Consider the following 23,020-nt stretch of genomic DNA (forward strand, 5'->3'; position numbering starts at 1 on the left):
CACCCTCTCCAGCATCTGTTTGACGATGGGCAGATCTGACTAGTACGAAGCGATACCTCACTGTAGTTTTGATTTGCATTTCTCTAATAATGAGTGATACTGAGCATCTTTTCATGTGTCTATTAGCCATCTGTACGTCTTCCTTGGAGAAATGTTCGTTTAGGTTTTCTGCCCACTTTTTGACTGGGTTGTTTGTTTTTCTGGTATTGAGTTGTATGAGCTACTTTGCATTTTGGAAATTAATTCTTTGTCAGTTGTTTCATTTGCCATTATTTCCCCCCATTCTCAGGGCTGTCTTTTCACCTTGTTTATAGTTTCCTTTGCTGTGCAAAAGCTTTTAAGTTTAATTAGGTCCCACTTGTTTATTTTTGTGTTTATTTCCATTATTCTAGGAGGTGGGTCATAGAGGATTTTGCTGTGATTTATGTCAAGTAGTGTATTGCCTATGTTTTCCTCTAAGAGCTTTATAGTTTCTGGCCTTTCATTTAGCTCTTTAATCCATCTTGAGTTTATTTTGTGTATGGTGTGAGGAGGTGTTCTAGTTTCATTCTTTTACATGGAGCTGTCCAGTTTTCCTAGCACCACTCACTGAAGAGGCTGTCTTTTCTCCACTGTATAATCTAAGGCATGTCTTCTTTGGATCCTGATTTCAACCCTGATACGGTGAACCTGAGCTTACCTTCTAGCCAACTTGTGACGGTTGCTTTGTCTGAGCACGCCTAAATCCAGCCCCATAACTGACCAGGCTCAGTGATGAGGACCTGAGGCTTGATGGTGCCCAAGCTCCTCACCCTCAGTTCTGGAGTTTTCCTCCACCCACTCTGGTCTTCCTTTCCTCTGAGAACATCTTCTAGGCCACTACCTACATCACTCTTGAACCCCAACAGCCCCAGGAGGCAGATAACAACAATATGGCTCAGGTCTGACCTCAGAGGCTAAGTTCTGCCTTAGTCCCTCAAGCCACAACCAGCCTGGGCCACGGCAATGTTTCTCTGGGTGACTTTCCTGCTCTTATCCAGAGTTTGCAACAATTATGTAGTTGAAACTGCATCACAGATACTGGTTTTTCTTTTTTTCATTGAACACTTCTTCCTGTTGCTGCATACTCTTCATAATGATCTTAACAGCTAAACATCCCATTTATGCGTCATAATTTCCTTGACTTTCTCCACTGCTGGGCATCCCATCTCCTTCTGGGCTCTCCTACTGCAACCAATGTTGTAATGATCATCTTCACAACTTCCTTATCTCATTTTTCCCTAAGAAATAAATTCAGGTGTTCAACTCTGCCCCAGGGGTCCAAATACTTTTATGGCGACTGGTACTGCCTCAACTGGTTTTCACTCTCACCCTGGGCAATGCAATGACCCCACTACAAAGAGGAGGAAGAAAGCAGAGCCAAATCTGCTGTACCCTGCACAGGGTCCTGAAGAGGCAGGCCCAGCTGTCTGGCAGACTGGACTCAGATGTCAGGGCTGTTATCTTTTCCTGCCTTCGTCACCTATTCCATGACTCCACCAGCAGGAAGGGAGAGAGCACCCAGTGCACACAACTCTCCAGGACCAGCACTAAGGCTGCTCTGCCCCCCGCCGCGCCCCCCACCCCCCCCAACTCCAAGGCTGCTGAGAAGACAGGTGAGGATCAATGGGACCGTCACTCTACCTGGGGAGATCAGCTGGGATAGAAGCAAATATGGCATTAATCTTGCTGAAACCTAGAGCAATTTTTACAGCTCAGTGGTGAGATTATCAAGAGTAACTGAGATCTGCCAGGAGAACACAGCCAGAAGACAAAGCTGCCACTTCCGAGGAGAAAGGTGCCCTGCATACAGAGATGGAATGGCTGTCTCCAAAATCAGGAAAACCGTGGACGTGGGAGCCAAAACCATTCAGATTGCATACTGAAACAGCTGCAGCTCACAGAGAGAAGACACCAGAATTCATTCAGTGGCTAAGCATTTACCAGGAAAATCAAAATGTGTTTGTGCTGAGGAGGAACTCAGGGAGCAGGGGGAGCTGGAGAGACTTACAGTCATGGCAGGGAAGAAAGGAGACTGACAAGGAAACAGGACAAAGTGACTGTATGCAAAGCTATGAAGAAAATCACCAACGCGACACACTAGAGGAAGGCTTCCTCCCAAGCCCTGGGCCAAGAGAGGTGGTCACCCCAGCCTGGAGTCCCAGAGAGAACCCAGGGAAGCAAAGGGTCTGGAGCAGAATGCTGGACCCAAACCATCTTCAGAATAGCTGGCCTCCAAGACACTCCAACCAAGAGAACCATCCCAGGAGTCAGTTGCAAAGGCACTGACGCCATCTTGGACAAGGAGCCTGCGGCCCGCAGCCCAGATCCAAGCAGGACAGGGGTAGGGTCTCAACCCCAGAGTGTGCTGCATTCAGCTCTCGCCAGCCAGCACTCAGGAACCTTGGGAGCCAGCTGTTATACACAGCCACTGTTAAAACATGCGATGATCAATCACTTGTGGTACAGTGGATGAGACTCCATCTGCCAACGCAGGGGACACGGGTTCAATCCCCGGTCCAGGAAGATTCCACATGCCTCAGAACAACTAAGCCCATGTGCCACAACTACTGAAGCCTGCGTGTCTAGAGCCCGTGCTCCGCAACAAGAGAAGCCACTGCAGTGAGAAGCCTGTCACTACAACGAAGACCAAAAAGAAAGTAAGTAAATTTTTAAAGAAATGCTACAATAAGGGAGTGGTTGGGACTGCCAGCTGAAGGCTGCTGTGGGCAGGCAGTTATCTCCTGCCTGGTAGCATTCTAAATTTTCTAGAAAAGTCACATATCTGGATTTTTGTAGGAAACCTCCATTTGTATTTTTGTGGCTAATTACAGTTTTAAAAATACTGTACTAGGAGATGTCACAAATCCTTGAGCTCTACCCAGCTCACAAATCACCTCTACTTATGCTCAGTGTCAGGTAGACCGCAGACGCTAAGAGCGATAAAACTGCACAAGCAGGCCTGTGTGTCGGGTGGACATGACATGTATTAACTCAGTGAATCCTCAAAACCACCCCGGGAGATAGGTATTACTACTACCTCTCATTTTCCGCATAAGCACAGTGAAACTCCAAGGTGTTAGGTAACTCGCCCAAGGCCACACAGTCACGGAGCCAGATCAAGTCCAGGCAGTGTGGCTCAAGTTGGTGCTTGTAAGCTTTATTTCTAGTTCCTGAAAAACAAAGGCACCAACATGCATAACAGAGACAGTGTCTAAGGGAGTAGGGAGGAATGAGTTCAGAGCTCCTCTGACAAACACTCTGGTGAAAATAGATATCACTTGAGATGTTCCTCTGAGCAGCAAGGATGGATGTCACCTCTGCGTTACTTCTGTTGTATTCCTGGGGTCTGGGGTGACTACTATCCTAGATCACTTGAGTTCCTATCTGTTTTATAGCACATGTCCTGGATTTAACATTTTTTAAACAAAGTTTTAGAATTTCATTAAGACTAGCTTTTAAGTGGAATCTTTATTGCTTCTTAATTTATGGTTTAAAAATGTGTAACGTAATTTACTTTAGCACTCCCTTTCACTTCTACGGGATATCTTCATTTGGATAGCTTTTTTTGTTTTTAATTGATGTCTAGTTGATTTACAATGCTGTGTTAGTTTCAGGTATTCAGCAAAGTGATTCAATGTTAAAAAGGCTGAAAGAGACAAATATCATGATATCATTTGTATGTGGAATCTAAAAAGTGATGCCAATCAATTTATTTACAGAATAAAAACAATTCACAGACATAGAAAACAAACTTACAGTTGCCAAAGGGGAAAAGGGGAGGGATAAATTAGGAGTCTGGGATTCATTTACACTATGACATAAAATAGGTAAGCAGCAAGGACCTACTGTATAGCATAGGGAACTATACTCATATTCTGTAATAATCTATAGCGGAAAAGAATCTGAAAAGGGATATATGTGTATGTGTGTGTGTGTAAAATTGAATATAACTAAATCACTCTGCTGTACACTTGAAATTAACACTATAAATTAACTATACCTCAATTTTAAGTGTAACGATTTTTTAAATTTGAAAACAAAGGTGATGAAATACTCATTTTTCCCCCACAGTTACTATTATTTGGGGCTTCCTAGGTGGCGCTCATGCAAAGAGTTGACTCATTGGAAAAGACTCTGATGCTGGGAGGGATTGGGGGCAGGAGGAAAGGGGGATGACAGAGGATGAGATGGCTGGATGGCGTCACTGACTCGATGGACCTGAGTCTGAGTGAACTCTGGGAGTTGGTGATGGACAGGGAGGCCTGGCGTGCTGCGATTCATGGGGTCGCAGAGTCAGACACGACTGAGCGACTGAACTGAACTGAAATGAGGTGGCGCTAGTGGTAAGGAATCCACTTGCTAATGCGGGTTAGATCCTTGAGCTGGCAAGATCCCCTGGAGAAGATAATGGCACCCCACTCCAGTATTCTTGCCTGGGAAATTCTATGGATAGAGGAGCCTGGCGGGCCACAGTCCACAGGGCAGTGAAGAGTCGGACACCGCTGAGCACAGCATTATTATCTGGGTTTTCGAGTTTGTTCATGACTACCATATCTTGGCCATGTCTACTACTGCAACATGTCTTCCCAACTTCACGTTGGGTGACATCATGCTAGTAGCTTGAAATCAGACACAGTGAAAGTATTTATACCATGGAAACCGGCAAACACTACAAATCAGGGCTTGATTTATTCTCAAGTTGGTGGCCTCTGTAGAGTCCTGGGCTGCATCCAGACCACTGCCTGTTTTCGTAAAGAGTTTTAAAAGTTTCATTTTATATATTTTTTATTGAAGTGAAATTCACATAACATAAAATCAGCCATGTAAATAAAGTTTTAATGGAATACAGCCATGTTTGTTTGTTTACAAATTATCTGTGGCTGCTTCTGTGGTATGCATAAAGGCGGAGTTGTGACAGAGACGGTATGAGCTACAAAGCTGAACTGAAAATATTTACTATCTGGTCCAGAAACAGCTCACCAGCCCCTGGGATTTAGACTTAAGGAAATACTGATTATGCAGATTAAACTTCAAAGTGTGCCGCCGGTAGGAACAGCACAAACAACTGAGGAAATATTCTTCCAGTATTTGAAAACTATTATCTGATTTTGCAAAGATATTACTTCACTCACTAACATAACAATTATCAGTCAATGTTCATGTCAAAATTAAACTCTTAAGTTGACTATGGATACAAAACTTCAACAAAATACAAGCAAAGCAGTCTGGGTGAAACAACTGGCTACATCGAACTGAAAATAAAGTGTTGTGTTTCATGATTACTTGTAAACTGTCTGCTACCTATCCTTTCTATGAGTATAATCATGTATGTACATATAAGGCATTTTTCCTGGAAAGCCAGCTGTCAAACATTTATAAGCACACCACATAGAGTAAATTAGAGTTCTCTATTACTTCAAAGTGCTTAAAATAAAGGCTGAATAAAACTAAAATCCATTTGCATTACTATAATTCAGCATAACATATAAATGAAAAGAGGAAAGAACCTGCATTCTTTAGATGCTAACTCTTATAAATTATGGCGTACTTAAAAAATGGTTCTAAGTTTTATCATCTCTGCAAGCAAACTGAACTTCTCCATGGTGATTATCAATGTCAAGGAAAAACAAAAAAACCCAGCTAACACATAAAAGTTGTGTTCAAGGACACAGTGCTCCCTTTTAGGAACATCAATAATGTTACTGGGAGATTCAATAAAGTTCAATATTCAGCACATCCCCTAACACTTTACACTTTATTTTTCTCAAAACTATACTGAAGAAACGAACTGCTCGCCCCTCATTCCCAGCTCCAGTTTCCCAGTGCCCTGCCTGGACACCCTATTTCCTATGTGTTTCGTGAACTGACAAGAGTCTGGAGACAGGCAGTGTGACAGCAGGGAGGGGAGGGGAGGGAGCTCTTTACAAAGGCTGGACAAGAGAAGCCTGAAGGAATCTGAGGTCAGATCTAGGGAGGTGTCCTACACAGCCATGAATGAGGGAGAGGGAAGTAGAAATGAGACAAGAAAGGAAAGAAGGGGCCAAGCCATACAGCACCTGTCATTGTTATTGTTCAGTCGCTAAGTCGTGTCCAACCCTTTGCAACTCCCCGGACTGCAGCACACCAGGCTACCCTGTCCTTCGCTATCTCCCGGAGTTTGCTTAGATTCATGTCCATTGAGTCGGTGATGCTATCTATGGTGTACTTATCTACGCCTCTGTAGGGCGTACATCTCACCCTCTGTCGCCCGCTTCTCCTCCAGCCCGCAATCTTTTCCAGCATCAGGGTCTTTTTCAATGAGTCAGCTCTTGGCATCAAGTAGCCAAAGTGTTGGCGCTTCAGCATCAGTCCTTCCACTGAAATTCTCGTTGATTGGTTTGATCTCCCTGCTGTCCAAGGGACTCTCAAGAGTCTTCTCCAGCACCACAACTCAAAAGCATCAATTCTTCATGACAATAGGAAAGGGGATGCCTGTTCTAATCACAGAGGATCTTAAGCCAATGGTGTGATCTGATATCAGTTTGGAAGGGGCAAGACAGAGAAAAGATGATGAAAGGAGAATATACATTTTGGTAGTAGAGTTACCTAAGTCATCTGTAGGATTTGCAGGTGGATTGGGCGCATTAAGGTAGAGAAAAGCGTGGCGCACAGATGACCCCAGGACTTGAACAGAGCCACAGCTACTGCGGCACTGACTGCAATGAGGAAAACTTCATACACGTCTTCTCTGTCCTGGTGGGCTGGACTCCTGTGCTCTGAGAGCATGAAAAGCATGATGGGTGGGCTTGACTGGGGTAAGGAGCTGCACACTCCTGTTCTGAACCTTCCAAAAAGGCACGAGAGAGAAAATAACCCTCTTCTCGCCGCTGGTTGCAGTACACAGAGGCCCCATGATCCACTCCACATCTTGATTGCTCTCAATAGTTTAAGTACTCTTCAGGCTAAATCAATCTACTTTTTCTTCTTCTTCTTCTTTTTTTTTAACTGTTTAATTGAAAAAAACAATAGGAAAAGCAAAAACAAAACCATTCCTATTGCCCCAATACAAATGCCTCCCATTTTACCCTAAGTTCTAGTTTTTGTGCCTTTCCTAGTTGTGCGATGCTGACCAAGAAAAAAAAAAAAAAGCCCCTTTTCTTCATCACGACAAAGCGTGTCCACTTCCCTGCCATCTTCAGGGTCAATCTCCACAGCTCTCTGCTGTCTGACTCAGTGGATGCACCATGTTTCCTAAGCCTCTCCCATGCCATTTAATTAATGATACTAACAATTACTATTGGATAAATATATTCACTAACATTGTTATTAAAAATGATCATGTATCTGTAAATAAATTTCCAAGAGTTAAAAAATGTCTAGATCAAAGGACATGACCAAAGCTACACCTCCTGTCAATAAGTATTTCTCAAAAGGAAGAAGTATGAAGTTTTCCTGGGTCCTGCCAGCGGGGCTGGGTGGGATGAGGGGGGAGAGTAGGAGATGTAAAATAGCAACAGGACGGTTTGACGCCCAGTCTTGCTTACCTGCCAATGCCATTTTACCTACATATTTGAGTATAAGGTATGCATTTCTCAGTTATTCATCACATTAGTATTTCCCTATCTGGTAATGTCTCTGGGAGGTTGTGACTGTTAGCTCTGAGTAAGTTCACATTTAAAGAACACTGCTTCGTAAATTAGGCGATTTCACACACACAGAAATCTGTATTTTGATCCCTTCCCTCCCCTGGTCTGCACTGCAATATAGAGGGATTCGGAGAAGTTCAGGCAGGTGATAAGTCCGGTTGGGAGTTCCAACCCTAGCACTTCTTCTAAAGAAGTGTGTCTTTCCGTCTACAAGCCTGAGATTTTGTTCTACAACCAATTTCTTCCCACTTCCCCCCAGGGAGCTTTCAGAAATGTGCAAAATTATGCAATGTTGTCTGGTAACTGCTCACACTAAAACGAAGACTATCTTTGGGAAAAAATACCATCTGTGAAAACCAAAGTTAAATATCTACAAACTCATCCAGGAGGAAAACTGGCCCCAGCCCCACCCGTCAAGAAAAGCAGGGGTGGGGGCATGTACTTGCCTGTGTTCAGTGTCTCCGATGTACCCAGCGACTCCCTTGGGCATTACTTACCCTTTGGCGGGCAGGGCCTGTCTTCACTTTACAAGAGGACAGCAAGTCTGACAGACTGTCCGCAGTATCTGCTGCGATTTGCCCAGAGACAAGCACCGCAGAAACAGAGCTATATAGATTTGAACCCAGGTCTACCTCCAAAACCCCTGCATAGGAAATACTTTTCTATCTGCCCATCCATTCGTCTTTTTCATTTGGCGGGAGGCTCAGACAATTTTGCACCCATCAACCTGTAGTTAAGAAAAGGGAAGAAGGCTTTCTTCTCCAAAAGACAAGACCTCATGAATGGCACTGACACAGCTCAGAGGGCCCAGAGATACCAGAAAAACCAGGAGGTGCGAGGGGGTGGGGGTTGCCAGGAGGGGACGGGGGCTGTGCTCTGCACCCCTAAGCTACCCCATGCCCCATGTGGAAAAACACAGCAAAGGCCTCAGTTCTTACCCAAAGCACAAGGGATGAGGCCCAGAAGCGCACTGGCCAACTGAGGTAGGCATTAAAATTAAACCCACATCAGGCAGGTGCTCCCGAGGCACATGTGGCTGGGGTTGCCACATGCACGGGCAAGCAGAGACCATCTCCATCAGCACCAGTGCTCTGCCAGGAAGCAAAGAGCTCCACAGGGATTCTCACTGTCGCCTCCCCTCCTTGCAGAGGCTCTGAGGTCAGTTGTGCGGTGGCCAGCTACTTACCCTGGCTAAGCCTGAGTCTCATCTGTTAAATGGGATACTATCCATCACAGAGTGAGCGTACAATGAGTTGCTACTGTCCTGCTTCTGTTATAGTCCAAAGATAAAGTCCTTACAAACATACAACCCTTAAAAGATGACATCAAAAGACACTGAACACTTGGATTTGTTAAGTAGGGTTGCTTACTAGACTGACTGAGATTCAGTCCCTCCAGGCTGACTCCACCTGCAGGTCTATTACCCACTAATAGAATGAAAAATCCGCTCTCTGCTCCTTCCAGCTGCAAGGCCTCAGGTAAGAACAGGCTCCCTCACTCTTTTCCTTATCTTTACCACAGAAACAGCAGCAGCTCCCGCCCTCCTCTAGGTGACTAAGCCCAAGTCAGACATTGCACCAGGCACCTAACACACTCAACCCCTCAGGACAACACCGCCAGGTGATGGCACAACAGCCACACATCACAGGTAGAGAGACTGAGGCCCAGAGGCTTTAGGTGATTCACCCTGAGGCCACTCCGGCAGAAGCAACTGAGGAGGACCTGGAGCCACTGCTCTTACAGCACAGCAGGGCTTCAGGGTTCAGAACCCTCTTCCAGGGGGAGTCCAGGTGGCCCAAAGGAGAGAGGAGGTATGCGCACTCCTGGGTGGGGGGTTGGTGCTGGGACTGAGGGATCATCACACCACAGAGGAGGCTAGGCAAGTGCTGCCAGACCAAAACTGCCCACCTTCTCGCCTGTCCTGTTTCCAGCCTCTAGAATCTCCAGACTCCCTAAAACTGAGCGGCACACACAAGACACACTCAATGCCTGAGTGCTGACCATGCCACTATGGCTAGAAGGGAACTGACGCACCATAGGAGGACCCCAAACAGCTGAGGTCCGGAGAGGGCCAAACAGTCAAAGGAGAGGGCTGCCCTTTGGGGAACCAGCCACCCCAACCCCAATGCTTGTGAGCCAAGCAGCTGCCCTGCCCAGTCCCCACCAAACCTGAACTCTTTCTACCCTGAACCCAGCTTGGTGCTGCCAGATTAGGCAATGCTTGTGCTCACCCACAGCTTGAAATCAGAGATGGACCCACAGTAAGCTGGTCATCGGCCCTAAAAGAATTAACTATATGCAACAGCAAGAAAGGGACCAAAGCAGAAGGGGACACAGGCACGCCAGACAGGTTAAAGGTGGGCAAGATCAGACCAGGGTGCCAGGAAGAGAAGACAGTGCTCCTTGGACAGCTGGCAAGGGCCTTGCTGTGGGAGGAAAGCCACACCTTGAGCCCAGAGAAGCAGGTAGGAAGGAAAGAGAATGGAGGGCAGACTATCCAGGTGGGGGTGCAACAGCAGGTCAGGAGCTGACAAGCAGCTGAGAGAGGCTGGAGCAGGGCAGGAGAGAGGAGGCCAGAGACCAGACACTGTGCTCAGCTGGCTCTCTTGGTTGCAAGTGACAGAAAGGTCAGATCAAATAAATGGACTTCACCAAGAAAAGACGCCACCAACTCACCTAGGGCCAACTGAGCCCCGGCAACTTATTCCTCCCCATCCCTCTGGGCCAGTCTTACTCCTGGGCAGGCTGTCCTCATGCAGCAGACCCTAGCAGCAACCTGTTCACATCCTTCCCATTTAAGTCTCCCCCAAGTACCCCAGCAAAGCATTAAAACTTTCAAATGGTCACAGGTCCGTCCCTGAACCAATCACTGGCCAGGAAAGATGTAGCCCCATGACTGGCTAGACCTCAATCACCAAGCACCCTAAGGACGTCCACCAAGGGATGGAACCTGGGTGAGCTGCCCACCGACAAGTCTGTGAACTGTCAGCTACCACCCACACATCAAGACCCAGGATGCTTCAGGCCAGGGACCACAGCCCACTCTCAGTAGAGGATGTCCCACTAGCACATCCTCCAAGGAAAACTAAGGCTGCAAACCTAACTTCATCCAAAACTACATGGTGAACAGCAGAGTCACACTGCCATCTCAGTTCTGCCCAACTCTAAAGCCCAAGTTTTCCACCTGGAGAAAGACTGCCTTCTTCACTATGTCATCTACAGAGCTCCCATGCTACCCAGTCAGCCACATGGCCCCAACAGAGAGAGTGAAACATCCCAGTCTGTTTTTGAACACTCACTCTGGGGCTGGCACACACAAGAGCTGGATGCAGAAGACTGGCTGGGAAGAGGCTACATCTCCCTAAGGTCCCATTCACAGGAATGGGGCAACCAGGGGAGGCAGCCAGCAGAGCAGTCGATTGTGGCACCACCAACCAACAGCACAGCATGCCGAGGGCAGTAGCTGGCTGGCCTGCAAGCGCCCAGGGCTCACCGGAAACCATGGTGAGACATCTGCGGAAAGTCTTAAAGGCCAGACAGGGGTCCTCAAAGCAAAGTCAAATATTCGAAGGCAAGGTGGTACAATGAGGTACAAGGAGGAGAGAGCAGAAAGGCCAGTGCAGTACAGTTCAGGGGCCCAACCACAGCAACTTCTAGCGTTAGTCCTCAGGCTTCCTGAGTTCCCAAGCAGCTGCATTCAGCACTGAGCCTGCGGTGGGTCACTAAGGACAGCATAACACCCAGGGAGACGGCCTCAAGTGACAAGTGTCAGTAATGCGTCCTCATGCCCAAGGCCAGCTCATCTCACAAAGCAGATGATGCCACTTCCTATTTCCTGACTTGGGGGCGCCCACCACCGACAGGACAGAAAACCATGCCGACTACACTCCTGACAAAGGAGCATCATCCCCAGGGCAAAAGGCAGACGCTTACTCCCCTAACTCTGAGGGGGGCCAACAAGCAGGTCCACCAGCAACCCAAAGACAGCCCCTACCTCCTGGTCCAGACCAGTGTCTCACTGTCTCTGCCCTGCCACACGGGAGGGCTACAGCAGTCAAGGGACACCTGCGGCTTCTGTCTGCACAGCAGAGCTGCTGCTTCTGCAAGCTCCTCCCCGACTTCCTGTGGACATTACCATTTTCACCCCACCCCCAAGCCAAGCCAGAGTAAGTCTCCAGGAGTTTTCAAGCTGAAAGCGAATCCATCCTTGTCCAAGCCTTCAACAGTTCTAATCCCAGAGCTACTACGTTTCCCACCACGTGGAACAAGTCTATCCACATAACACACAGATGCACGTAGTATCGAGGACAAAAAAACAGAACAGTTTCCCTCTCAGTGCTCCCACTCCAATTCTAATCCCAAACAATATTTTGACTCAGTGGTGCAAGGAGAAACCTTACAAACAAATACAGGATGAGCTCACCTCATTAAGGAGGGTGATGGTGAGAAGTGAAGCTCCTGCATGCAGCAGCAGCAGCTTTGGCTTGCTGACCAGCCTTCAAAGGGAGAACTTTAAATGCTTAAGAATAAGAAGCTCCTTTAAAATAGAAGCGAAAGGGAAATGTCCATTCACAAACCTCTCTGCCCCCAGACACACCTCAATCGTAACACGTGGCCCACATTTGCCACTGCCCAGATGCCAGCATCCAGCCAAGGGGGAGCAGACATCACCAACTTTGGGTGCTTGTCAGAGCTCCCCAGACACATAGGAAGGGGAAAATGAAGGGCCGTGAAAGATCACCTGACCCGCTCTATCTCAGCTAACCTAAGTGAAAGAAACCAAACTCTGAAATGCAAGCAGGTACCAGCTTCTGTTAAGCAGGGGAAGGGGACAGTTAAGAGGAAATGGACACAACAATCAGCTGTGACCAGACCTCCCAGGAGCCATCCATGCTGAGCCTGAGAGAACACAAGGCTGGAGAGCTCGGCTGCTGCTTGGCCATAGGCACCGCTTCCTCCCACCCAGCCCCACGCAGGCAGGAGAGGTGACGGCGTGCTGGACAGAGCACAAGCAGGGCCGTGCTGAGGCTCCCCTGGACTCCCAGAGGGCTCCTTAGCCCAGGATGGGGCCAGAAGCTGCAACCAGGCACCTGCGCTAATACAAGGCACCCAAGTGTGACTGCAGGCAAATCAGAGTCTGCAGTTCAGCCAGAACAAAGGGGTACTTAGAACCCCATGCTGCGATCTGACGCCATGCAAACCACCCGTTGCTTACTCCAGAATTCATATTTCAGTTATGTCCATTCTGTTACCTGGACCCAATCCCGGGCCCAGCAGAACACTCAACTACTTGAAGGCGCGATCATATCAAAATTTTAATTTAAAGAGGTGACGAAAGCAGCACCTCAAAGGCATCACCCAGGGTCACTACCAGGCAACTCCCACCCTATTCTCCCATGAACAGTGCCCTAATGTTTCTTGGGGACACCTCCTCTACTCTGGGTCAGTCCACCATGTCCTGATTTAGGGGTGAACCAATCAACACAGTCTGCTAATTCAATCAAAGTCCAGACAAATTCAATCAAAGGACCAGAAAACGTCTGCTCGGCCTTCTGGGGAAGAGGTACCTTCCTCTTCTGCCCTGGATGATGGTCGGTAAGAGTGATTCCCAAAGCTACAGGGGCTGGGGAGACAATACCCACTGTGCAAAGGCAACACAACCAAAAACAAAACAGAGAGATGGAGTAAAGCCAGGGTGTCACCTGAGAAGAAATCCACTTCTGGGCCTCTGTGCAACACAAGCCAATGCAGAAGTCATAAAGGTGCTTTGCCTGCAACTATCTAACTGAATGCTTGAAGGAAACAATGTGAAGTAATTAGCAGAAACCATTGTTTCCATTTTACATACCTCCACATCAGTGTCACTCACCCCCCTCCCCCCCCCACAGCACTAAAAAGCTGGCTTGCCAACTATCTGCCTGGCACAGATCCCAAGGCACACCAAGGGGGTAAAAAAAAAAAAAAAGCTGGGACGTGTTCACTGGAAATGGCTTTCAAGAAGGACTGGCCTTAAGGACACAGATAGCTATGTTGGGGATCACCCTGTGGCCACCAGCCCACCACTCACCCCAAGCTGGACCAGGGACCTGATGGCAGAGGGGTCCAGAGAGCTAAGCTGGAATAGGGGAGGGGGGATATCCAAGTAAGGCATCGTAGGGACAAGGGAACCCCAGCCCGCAGGTGTGTGCCAGGAGAGCCAAGGCCAGCTTAGCAGGCCAGGTGCTCTGCAGAGCCAACTGTGACCGGGGAGTGTGTAGGGGACGCAGCTGAAGGTACAAGCAGGAAAGCGGGGCTACTGGCACCTGGAAGAGGACAGCCAGGCCACCAATGGCCTCTCGGTGTGAGCCATGGTCACATGCAGCTGAATTCTCCATCAGTAACTCTCCTGACTCCACCACAGAACCCCCCGGGCACAGAACTAGGGCCAGCCACCTACAAAATCACTTTGCACACAGTGGACAAGTGACTAGAGTCTCCATTGCAGCCACCAGGCTGGCCTACCATGAAGTGTGGCCTGGAAAAAGCATCACCCACTTTCTGGCCCTGAAGAATGAAATCTGTGAGGGTAGGGGGTGGGGGTGTCCAGAAAGGGTATGGTTTGTCAATGTCAATGATCAAAAAAGGCCAAAGAGTCTCTAGGTGGCATTTGATCAGTGTCTCTAGGGATCACATATAGACAGGGATCTAAGATCGAGAGCCACCTTCTCTATCAGGGGTGGAAAATGCCAGCCAAGAAACAAAAAGTGAAAAATACCTTTTTCTCAGCTGATTCAAGAGAAAGCAGAGTATTCAGGTACAACTTTCCTGCTGAATAAGCATAAAAATGCTGCACAGAAGAATCCAGCCTAAGGATCCAAATCTAGGCAGGAGAGTGGACTGCCTGCCCTGTATCCACTGCCCTCTCCCAAGTGACATGGGAGGCAGCAGCAGATGGGTGAGGACCAAGTGGGGAGGTTCCAACCCGAGCCATCCCTTCTAGCACTGTGTCCACGGAGCCCCAGTTTCTACACTGGTACCTGCCTCACCAGGTTGCTGTATTGCTGTACAGGTTAAATGTGTAAAGTACTGGCAACCTGCACCTACTCAGTAAATGCTGACAGCTGGCTCTGAAGACCAGCCCTTTCACAAGAACATCATCAAGCATCTGAGCACCCACTCACTGAAGAAGTTCTTTATGGATACTTGGGGAATAACTCTGGCTCTGTTATCAAGGAACTTGCCATCCCATGGGAACAGATATAGTCTCAGCAGGAATGTAGAATTTTTAAGTTCTGTTAGGTGCCTGAAGGAGACTGTCTTGGATTAAAGTGGGAAAGGTTTCTGGAAAAGGGAAGAGGTAGGGATGACAGGAGGCCCCAGCCAGAGGCAGTGCAAAGGGTCCGATCCAATGTGCCACACACAAACAGGGAGTCAGCTTGTAGGTTTCCGTAGATGCTGTCTTGATGACAAGCTATAACTTTACTTCAAAACATTACTGGATTAGGAGCAGCTTCTGTCCTTGAATTTTTTTAAAACAAAACAAAACAGTACACCTGATCAGTGTACTGATGGCATCAGGTGGATGTTCCTGAATGTTTCTGATCATAAAAATGGAACTTGATATCCCAAAAGGTTAGGAGCCAGTAGGCCAGAAGATTTTTAGGGGGGAAAGGTTGTAGGAACTGGGAAGAAAATGGAAAGGCAAAGCTTAACGTTTAAAAACACTTCACATTTAAGGTAAACCTCAGAAGATGCACTGGACTTCAACTTTCATTCTGGGCACTGCTTATGTAACAGGTTGTTAGGCCCACTGGCTTTGGAGCCAACCAGCACTGAGTTTGGGCACCGAGCTTTCCCATATCCACCTCTGTGACACTGGAAAGATCCCTCAACCTCTGCTGCTGCTAAGTCACTTCAGTCGTGTCCAACTCTGTGCGAACCCACAGACAGCAGCCCACCAGGCTTCCCCGTCCCTGGGATTCTCCAGGCAAGAACACTGGAGTGGGTTATTTCCTTCTCCAATGTATGAAAGTGAAAAGTGAAAGTGAAGTCGCTCAGTCGTGTCTGACTCTGTACGACCCCATGGACTGCCGCCTACTGGAGTGGGGTGCCATTGCCTTCTCTGCCCTCAACCTCTGCTCTTCCCTAAAATGAAGATGGAGCATCCTTGTGTAAGAGTGGTTCAGAGAACCACCCAGGATGCAAAACACACTACACATCCCTGGCACACAGTAAGTGCTAGTAAATGGCAGCTCTTTGTTTTATAGTCGCCAATGGACGAATTTCCAGGAAACTCTGTTGCAGTCCCAGGAGCATTTGAAGGCTTTTAACCCCACCCACCTGGCTGGGACACATCTGACATGACCCTTCATTTTAACAGGATCCATATATAATCACAGAACCTCCAGGAACTCACAGGTCAAGAGTCTGAGTCCTGACCAAGGGCCCAGTCCTGTGCGACACCCTCCTGGCACCCTGGCCCTGGACCCTTGAGCCAGGTCTGATGATCATCAAGAAGAGCTCCCCCGAGTCCAACAGCACCTACCTCCCATGAACTCCTGCCTTTCGAGTCCTAAGTTTGCCTCCAGAAGCCACACAGAGCCAACCTAAACCCGTACTGTAAACCAGCCTCCAGGCCCTTCACCAGCCTTCTTCCTATCCCATTGCTGAGACGGTAAACTGTTCAATGACTTGCCAGTGATTCCTCCAAACACTCCATTCCCCTCAGGTCAGAGACAAACCAAGAAATGACTTCCTTTTCCTTCTGAAAACACAAATGATGGAGGAAAAAATGATTCTACAAAGTCATTTTACGTTCTTGAGAATTCTGAACCATCTCTGAATAAGACACATGAAGAACTGTTCCATTTGGATCTAAGAGCTGTAGCCCTGTGAGGCTGCCCCAATCCCAGACCATCCATGCGCACACTACGCCTGCTCCAGGTCCCTGCAGGGTAGTGGCTGGGTATCCCCAGGTCTGCCCCCGCCACAGCCAGCACCATAAACACTCACTAGAAGTGTTTACTCCACAGCTCATCCACCTTTTCCAGTTTTATCATATATCTCCATAAACAGCGTGAGTCGAGTTGATGATTGAAATGTAGGTGTACTGCCTCCCAAGAACTGAAATTCACTCGGAGTGTACTTTTAAATCCAGCATGCGGAATACTGGTAGGCCCTCCTTATGCAGGAAATGCTCTCCAATTCATGGAATCCCTGTGTCAACACCTGCTCAGTCTGGAGAATGAAAAGGAGCAGTGGGAGAAGGGGGCTCTAAGTGTGGGCACTCACAAGGCTGGACTGAAAATGCACTGCCTATGCAGCCAGCCACTGAGCCACAAACTCAGGCACCCAACCTGACAGCCAGCTATGTGGGCCCCACAGGCACCAGGCAGACTCAGGACAGCCACCACCAGGAATAAAGAGAAAAAGCACGACTTCTGCTGAGAGACAGAGAGCCCCCAGCTTCCAGAAAGCAGCTGACAGTGGTGGGGTGGCAGGAGACCACTGGAGGCAGTCACAGAGAGGTCATGACGGGTTAAAATCAGTTCTGGATAAACCAGAACTCCATCTGCGAAGACAGACACATGGACAAATTGAGGCAAAGTGAGCAGAGCGCTCCTCCTTCACAGAACGCCAAGCCTGGCCCCTTGGAGGGCATGGCCCACCACTCAAAGCGGTGTTGTGAGCCCACATGGCCACAGTGCCTGTGCCTGTTTGTATCTGTATCAGGACAAATGCCTCTCCCCTAAGCTGATCTGAACTGTCTTCCAGGCCTCTGTGACCTGCAGCCAGGACAACATCCCCTGATGAGAGGCACCTCTGAGGACCTCCGTGAAGACAGAAAGCAAAGTCCACCTTCTTCTGAGGAAGAGGGCAAGTCACAACAAGGACTTAAACCTGATGACAACCAACACTGTCACCTGTCCACTTCCCAAAGCCACAAAATGCCATCCTGCTGTCCTCACACATCCTGGCCACAACAAAAAGAGCAAAGACAGGAAGGCTACTGAATCTGGGCCACCGGCGTGATCAGGAAGAGTCCACATGTTTCGATTTCATATGTTCTAATATATTAATGAGAATTGGAACTAACAGCCTTCCATTTTAGAACTTAAAAGATTCCTCTTTTCTGCAGGATCAATGGTGTTTTATAAAAACACCAGAAGTGCTGAAATCTTGAAGCAGAAAAGAAAGCTGGAACACCAGACCCATGACAAGTTCCACATCAGTTGGCAGTTACCACATCACGGTGTGGTCTGGCCCAGGATTCTGTTCCCCAGACAGAAACCTTCAGATGTTTCCGGGACAGGTTGTCTAATGTCATCATCCTGTTGGATCTATCACAGGTAAAGTTGTAATCTCTTATAAACTTGTGTGGGAGAGAAGAGGCACCCACATCTTTTCTTACCAGCTCAAGAACACTGCCCTCATGGCCTCTTCTGAAGCCGTCTCTCCATATTTGAGATCACTACAGTGCATTTAAAGTTGGAAACATTATCGCTTAATAACTCTGGGTAAGTCCCTAACTTTAGGGCAGTCACCTCACATTAAGTCAGTAGGAAACAAAGGCATTTTGTCCTCTCCAGACCATGGAAGACACTAAACAGCACCTACTGTCATGATGTCGGCTTCTGCACCCACAGAAAGGGGAGACTGGCCACGCACCCCACCTCCCTTTACAGGCTGTTAGAAGAAAGCAGGAGATTTTGCTGAAGTGTTGCACAAAGTCAGATAAAGCATACATCTCTGTGCAGAAGTGTGTTAGTATTTGTTATTCAGAAAATTCACACAATAGATACTGCATTAAAAGACAAAACTTCTCGAACAATTCACGTTAGCGTCTGATGCCCAGGTCCAGAATCTGAACCTGGATCTAGAAGGAGCTTTATGGGGCAAACACACCAGTCCCCAGTCCCAGATTGTGGATGAGGAACCCACAGCCCAAGGAAGCTCACTGGTATCCTCACCTTCCAATTCCTAGGTGGGAAAATGATCTTTTCCATGTGTCTCTCTGCAGAGGCCCCTTGGTCATCTCCCCTTGGCACCTGAAGTCTGCAGAATACTGAGGAAGAAATGTAGTCCTGAGATTTCCTGCTGGAGAACCCAAGAAGGAGTCTAGGGTTCAGTAGTTTAACCAGCACTTAGAAAGTACGCCTAACACTTCTGCTCTAGACGGAGCAGACAGAGAAACAAACTCCTCCTGAAGGCTGTCCTCTGGAAGACAAAGCCCGAACTTTAGCAAAATAAGGAGTGTCCAATACAAAAGGGAATCTAATCACTTGCTGATGAGGAACCTAATCACTTGCTGATGAGACTATGCTTGAGTGGACTGACTCCGATTTCTGGGCAGGAAGAAGACAGTCCTCCTCAACTTTATCCATGACAAAACAAGATTAACAAAGGCACACACTGCACTTCGGAAAGATTTTCAACACCCTGGGCTGCCATACAACGGTAAGAGTAAGGCTTTCACTGTTCTAAACAACTTTTAGTTGCTTCTTGAAAAGGAGTGTACAGAATTTTTTACTGAGTTGGCAAAAATTATTAAATCAAAGCCTGATGCTATAGATATTCAAGTACTCCAGAGGCTAGAATTTAGAGCAAAGAAGTTTCCTCTTAAGAACCCTCTTTGTCAGTGAGATGATCAGAAAATGTTACTTTGTTACTTCCCTAACTTTTTAGATACTTGTGGATATTAGGTCAGCTCCCTGACATTGACTTTTCAAGCAAAAGTTAAGTTTGTTATCATAATTGCATGCCCATAAAGGTAAGCATTAATGACACAATTCTCTATTGCTTCTCTCAGAAGAGGTTTAATTTTAGTGTTGGCTCTTCAACAGTGTCCCCATTTTTATTTTCCAGGAGCATCTTAAATATGTGTCAACTAACGATGCAGAAGTGGAGTTTCTACTTGGTTAAGGCAGAGAAGAGCAGCTGTGTGATGGCAATGCCTTGATGAAGCCACCTAGCTCTCACCTGAGCCCAGTTCAATCAAGAGAAACTGCAGAAATATGGTCACACCATCTCTACCAGCAACCTATTCCTCCACGGCTCAGAGTTCTCTGTGGAGTTTGCTCCAAGCCACACTCCTGTCAAACGGCTTGTAACAATACTCAGGAACATCACTGACAACAGCAGCATTTAAAGGAGGCACTTTCTCATCACTCATATTCAGAGACAATACCCTGATTTCGTCCACTATACTTACATCAGTATGACTCTAAGTCATCCCAGATAACCCACGTGAAATGTGCACTCCATGATACGTAACACAACCATAGGCTTGGACCCTCTTCCTCTTGTTCTCCTAGGAACCCTTTAGAGTCTTACAAAACAGTGGAACCCCTGAGGTCACCGCCCCACCTAAGCTACAACATGGTGACTGCCTGTTAAAGCGCCTCCTGATCCCAAAGCTCTCCTAGGTGGTATTAGGATCAGGGCTAATATCTCAGCAACCATTCAGAATCTCTGGAAAGCAAACAAGCACATGGAATTCAAGAAATTACACTCTGAGGTGAAAGTCACCAAGGCTCATTTTTCATTTCACTTGTTTTATCCTCTAATTTTTCAGTCTTGGGAATTGCTGCAGCACCAGTTACTGCAAACATTCTGCAAGGTTTTATATAGCTTGTGCCTACTCCACCCCCAAAGTCATAACAAAAATGTATACATTTGTTAAAGACAAGTACCACCAAGTCTATCTTCATGGGGCCTGAAGACCAGGAATGACAGAATTACTTATGATACAGAAATCGGTCTCACAAAGATCACAACTCCTCTCTTTCTACCAAATTTGTACAATCCAACCATGAATAATTCCCAAAGTGCTGGCTAAAACCTACTGCTAAAAGTAATCCGCAAAACTCATGTAAAGGAAAAGCAAAAGTCCCCACAGGGACAGAAACCTAAGTTACCTGGCCAAGCCAAAGATGATTTCTTCCATCCCCAGCACATTAAAGTGGTTTCAATGGCCACTTCCTGGTCTCCCAGGAAATGCAGGGACTCACTTCATACCTGGATGCTACAACATCTTGCCATTGCTGAACTTACTCTGGCCACAAGGGAAAATGACCCCTATCACGGACAACCACTCAGAGAAAACATGAGAATATGATGACTCTTTCCCAACACACACGGTGGGGGGCAGGGGAGATCCCTCCACAAACAGCAGCCTCGGTGGAGCACCACCTGAGAAAGCGACACCCTGGGGTTAACCCTGACTGTCTAGGTCACAAACCAACAGGCTAGGGCCCCACGTAGGGGGCAGACGAAGAAGGGCTCTGGGTGGAATGGGAGAGCACACAATCACCTCTACTTCACTGCCAAAAAGCGGGGCTCTGCCTTGGTCTGAGACGCAAGGAGTACTTAGGCCCAGAAAGGTAATAGGAAGAATCCCACTCTCCACAAGATCATCTTCCGTCGGCAGCGACCCCAAGAGAGACCCAGCGAAGGCAAGTCCACTCTCAGAACCGAAAGGGACTCTCCACGCGCCTTGGGCACCCGGCTAGGTGTAAAGGAGGCCGGGGGGGCTCCCTTCGAAGCCAGAAAGGTTCTTCCAACCGGGAGGAAAGGTAAACAAGACTTCCCTCATCACCGAGAAGGCCGAGACACCGGCGGCACGGGCTCCCCGAGTCCTACCCCGGACACCAGTTGCTCACAGCCTTTCCCCCTCCCCTCCCCCCCGCCGGGAGGGCTTCCCGGGGGTCGCGGGTCCTATGGTAAGGGCGAGGCGGGGAAGCACCGTCAGGAACAGCAAGGGTCGTAGAATTAGAGTGGATGAGGGGGAAAAACTCTAGTCTCAGCTCCCATCTGCTCCCTTCGCCCAGGCCGCACGAAAGCCTCGGCCTCACGTACCGAGCGCTGCCGGGCTGCCCGACCAGCCCCCGGCCCGGGCCCGGGGGAAGAGAGACAGGGATGGCAGCGGCCCTCAGGGGAAGCTGGGTGTCCGGGGGATCCTTCGGAGCCCGGCGGACGAGGAGCACTAGGGAGGGGGAGGGTCCTGGGCCCACGCGGCCTCCACCTAAACCCGTGTGAGGAGCACTTACGTTGCTCTGAGGGTCGATGGCCTGCAGCAGCCGGTCCCTGATCTGCTGCGGAGACGGCGGAGCCGCTGTCATTGCCTGGGCGAGGCGGGGGGGGAGCGGCCGGGCCAGCGGGCGGGCGGGCTGAGGCGGAGGACCGGGGTCACTCACTCGCCGGCCTCCGGGAGCGGAGCCTCATGTTCCCCGCGGCGCCGGGGAAAGAGGGGGCGCGCGGGGTGACGGAGAGGTGAGCCGGGGCCGGGGCTCAGGCCCGGGGCGCCGCCACCACCAGAGGAGGAGGAGGAGCCGCCGGAGCCGTCGCCGCTGCTGCCGCCGCCTCGAGAACCAAACTCCAGTGAGCTACCCCCGCGCGAAGCACTCTGGGTAACCCGCGCCGCACGCAGCGTCGGCGCCACGCTGAGGAGGTTGGGAGATAGGGCGGGCAGAGACGCCGAGTCTGGGCGGGGCCACTTGCAGGCCCCGCCCCTAGACTCCACGCATGCGCGCGCAGGCGCAGTCACCCCCACCTCTGTTCCGCCCAGTCGCTTGGCCCAGGGAGCCGTTGGGAGGCGGTTGGGCGGGGCAACGGCCGCCGCCTGGAGGCCCCGCCCCCACCCAAGTCGGGAGGTTGAGGGGGTGGCGGCCAGAGGTTTCCGACGGAAACGCTAGGTGAGCGCCGAGTCCTTGAACCCTGGCGCTCTGGGCGGACGCCCTCAGGGCAGCGAGGCGGAGAGGGCAGATGAAGTACCCCACTCCTAGGGTAGAAACGCTTTCCCCATTCTGACGAAGATGACGGGAATCGTGGGCGGGAGAAGCTGCCAAGTTTCCTGAGCCCCGGGGTCCTTCCCAGCTCCTCTGCGTTCGGGGAGGCCAGGAGGCAGACGTCCACGTTGTAATTCTGTGCGCCGAAGGGTCAACTGAGGAGCGCTGTGGGACGCTCCAGAGGGGGTGGGTGCGAGTCGGGGGTCTGCAGCGCCTCGGGCTACTATCCCCAAAACATGAGACAGCAAAGTGTCTCACGGAGGAGCCGCTACCGCAGCTAGGAAAGCCCCGAGGCCGCATGAGTTGACACCAACGTTGCAATCCTGTGTCCACGCGTTTCTCAGCCTGGGCACCAGTAACATTTGGGGCTGGATCACTCTGTCCTGTGCGTTGCAAAATGTTCGGCAGCATCCCTGGTCTCTGCCAGTAACACCCTTTTCCTGCAGGGGACCAGAAATGTCCCCAATCACTGCCAGAGGTCCCCTGGCTGGTAGACTCGACCCCTGTTGAGAATCATTGGTTTAAAAAACCCTCCCACCCTGCTTTGAATGGTGGTGCTGGAAAACTGAAACGCCCTTACAAAGGAGGAAACTGAGGCCCAAGGTCACC

At 49.1% G+C, this 23,020-nt stretch overlaps 1 protein-coding gene across 1 annotated transcript in view; it reads right to left on the reverse strand.

Annotated features, from left to right (window-relative positions):
* Positions 1–22,014, reverse strand: part of MED26 (mediator complex subunit 26) — a 40,720-nt gene extending 18,706 nt beyond the window's left edge. Inside the window, exon 1 of the mRNA XM_027548119.1 lies at positions 21,674–22,014. Coding sequence (XP_027403920.1) covers positions 21,674–21,745 — 72 coding nt within the window. The 5' untranslated portion in view covers positions 21,746–22,014. The remainder of the gene's footprint in view (positions 1–21,673) is intronic.
* Positions 22,015–23,020: the final 1,006 nt, after the last annotated feature.

The sequence above is a fragment of the Bos indicus x Bos taurus genome, chromosome 7 (assembly GCF_003369695.1).
Source record: "Bos indicus x Bos taurus breed Angus x Brahman F1 hybrid chromosome 7, Bos_hybrid_MaternalHap_v2.0, whole genome shotgun sequence".
NCBI classification, from domain to species: Eukaryota; Metazoa; Chordata; class Mammalia; order Artiodactyla; family Bovidae; genus Bos; species Bos indicus x Bos taurus.